The following is a 2,277-nucleotide window of genomic DNA, read 5'->3' on the forward strand; positions in this document are numbered from 1 at the left end:
GGGGTTGGTCCTCCTGGGGATTGGTCATCATCTAGGTTGGGGTTGGTCCTCCTGGGGATTGGTCATCATCTAGGTCATGAGGCAAATGTCTTCACTTTACCCTTTTAACCATCATGCACCATGCCAGAGATTGCTTTTAATTTTTTTATTTTTTATTTAATTAATTCATTAATTATTTATTTTAGTTTTGTGAGACAGGGTTTCTCTGTGTAGCCCTGGCTATCCTGGAACTCACTCTGTAAGACCAGGCTAGCCTTGAACTCACAAAGATCTGCCTGCCTCTTCCTCCCAAGTGCTGGGATTAAAAGCATGTACCACCACTAGCTGCTTTTACTTTTTTAAAAACTAAAGTATTTTAATTAAAGCAAATTTTCTATCTATGAATGTTTTGTTTGGGTGTATGTATGTGTGCCATGTGCATGCTTAGCGCCTGAAGAGATTAGAATAGAGCTGTAGAATCTCATAGAACTGGAGTTTGGATGGTTGTGAGCTACCATATGGGTGCTGGGAATTGAACCTGGATCCTCTGGAAGAGTGACCGGTATTCCTAACAGCTGAACTATCTTTCCAGCCCCTTATTTATTTGTTTATTGACTTTTTGAGACAGGGTTTCCCTGTGTAACAGCCCTAGCTGTCCTAGCACTCCCTTTGTAGACCAGGCTGGCCTTGAACTCAGAGAGATCTGCCTGCCTCTGCCTCCCCAGATTAAAGGCCAATCCCTGGCTAATTTATTTATTTTTGACCCACGGTCTCGTTGTGTAGACCAGGCTGGCCTGGAAATCACAAGGATCCATTCGAGTCTTCCTCTGAGTGCTAAAATTAAAGGTATACATTACTATGCCTGGCCCATGGTTACTTTTAAGGTTAATGTGCATACAGGTGTATACACCAGGTGCTGGTGGTGCATGCCTTTAATTCCAGCACTTGGGAATCAGAGGCAAGCAGATCTCTGAGGCCAGCCTTGTCTACAGAGTGAGTTCCAGGATAGCTAGGGCTACACAGAGAAACCTTGTCTTTAAAAAAATTTTAAAAAAAAACCCTGTGTGTGTGTATTTTATATATATATATATTAAAAAGACAGTAATGTAAGCTATGAATGTCTAAACTAGAATTCTTTTTTTCCCCCAGTCCCTTTTAGCAAAGCAACCACCAACTGCAGCTGGAAGGCCTGTGGTCAGTATTATTAACCTTGCCAAAACTGTTAATGTTCAGCTCATGCTGTTGTAATTCTCTTAAATACACATCCACACATGCACACACACACACACACAGTGTAGTATGCTTTAGTATAAACCTCAATTGGTAATTCTTCTGCAATTGTGAGATGTTTTTAAAGAATCTATACTTTTTAGTACATTGAAATGTAAATATCTCTTTGGTGTTTATTTTATACCTGTACGTCACTACACAAGCTGTGTGTGTACTTTTACAAACCCTCAATACATCCTTACAGAGGAGTCCTGTTACATAATAGTTCCACATTGTAGATGGGAGTGGAGACTAGGGAGGACACCATGACCTGTCTGATCATGCAGCTGGGAAACCAGCTCTGTCTCCCAAGCTTGTGCTTAGAGCTACACTTCACTATCCAGTACATTACTCCCTTTCTACCAGTGCAGTGATGGCTGTCCTGAAATGTGGGCCTGTGGTGCTCCCTAGTAATGAGGGCGGGATTGTTAGCGTTTTTACCAGTAAGTTGTAGTGTAATAGCTAGTAGAATAGGTAGGGACAGTAGCAGAATGTTTTTGAATAATGTGGAGACTTTAATTTTTAATATTTGTGCTTTTTCCATTTTTTCCTAGGATGCATCACCAAGAGTTCCTGGAGGCTCCCCTCGAACCCCAAACAGATCTGTGTCATCCAATGTTGCCAGTGTGTCCCCCATCCCTGCTGGATCAAAAAAAATTGACCCAAACATGAAAGGTATAGCTCCGTCTCTTGGAGGAAGCAGTGCAGTACGTTTTATAATGAGCGTGCATGTCTGGAATCTACTGAAATGTTTTCCTTTGCTGCTCCATACTCTCTAAGCTTTGTTTTGTAGCTAGGAGCTCATAATCGGGCTGTAAACACCACAGTGTCTTCTCACTGTCTCACTGTGCTTGTGGCAAAAGCTTCAGTTATTCTCCTCTGGGAGACCGTTGGAGAAATTAACTTTCATAGTTAATAGGTAATCTAGGATTGGCGAAATGGTTAGTGGCAAAGTCACTTGCTACCAAGCCTGACAACCTGAGTTCAATCCCTAGAACTACCCACATAGTAGAAGGCGAGAACCACTCC

At 41.9% G+C, this 2,277-nt stretch overlaps 1 protein-coding gene across 1 annotated transcript in view; it reads left to right on the plus strand.

Annotated features, from left to right (window-relative positions):
- The window catches only part of Dync1li1 (dynein cytoplasmic 1 light intermediate chain 1), a 42,939-nt gene that overhangs the window by 37,218 nt on the left and 3,444 nt on the right, over positions 1 to 2,277 (plus strand). The window contains exons 10-11 of the mRNA XM_005348046.2: positions 1,129 to 1,173; positions 1,803 to 1,923. Coding sequence (XP_005348103.1) covers positions 1,129 to 1,173; positions 1,803 to 1,923 — 166 coding nt within the window. The remainder of the gene's footprint in view (positions 1 to 1,128; positions 1,174 to 1,802; positions 1,924 to 2,277) is intronic.

This window comes from Microtus ochrogaster, chromosome 5 (genome assembly GCF_000317375.1).
Source record: "Microtus ochrogaster isolate Prairie Vole_2 chromosome 5, MicOch1.0, whole genome shotgun sequence".
Lineage (NCBI taxonomy): Eukaryota > Metazoa > Chordata > Mammalia > Rodentia > Cricetidae > Microtus > Microtus ochrogaster.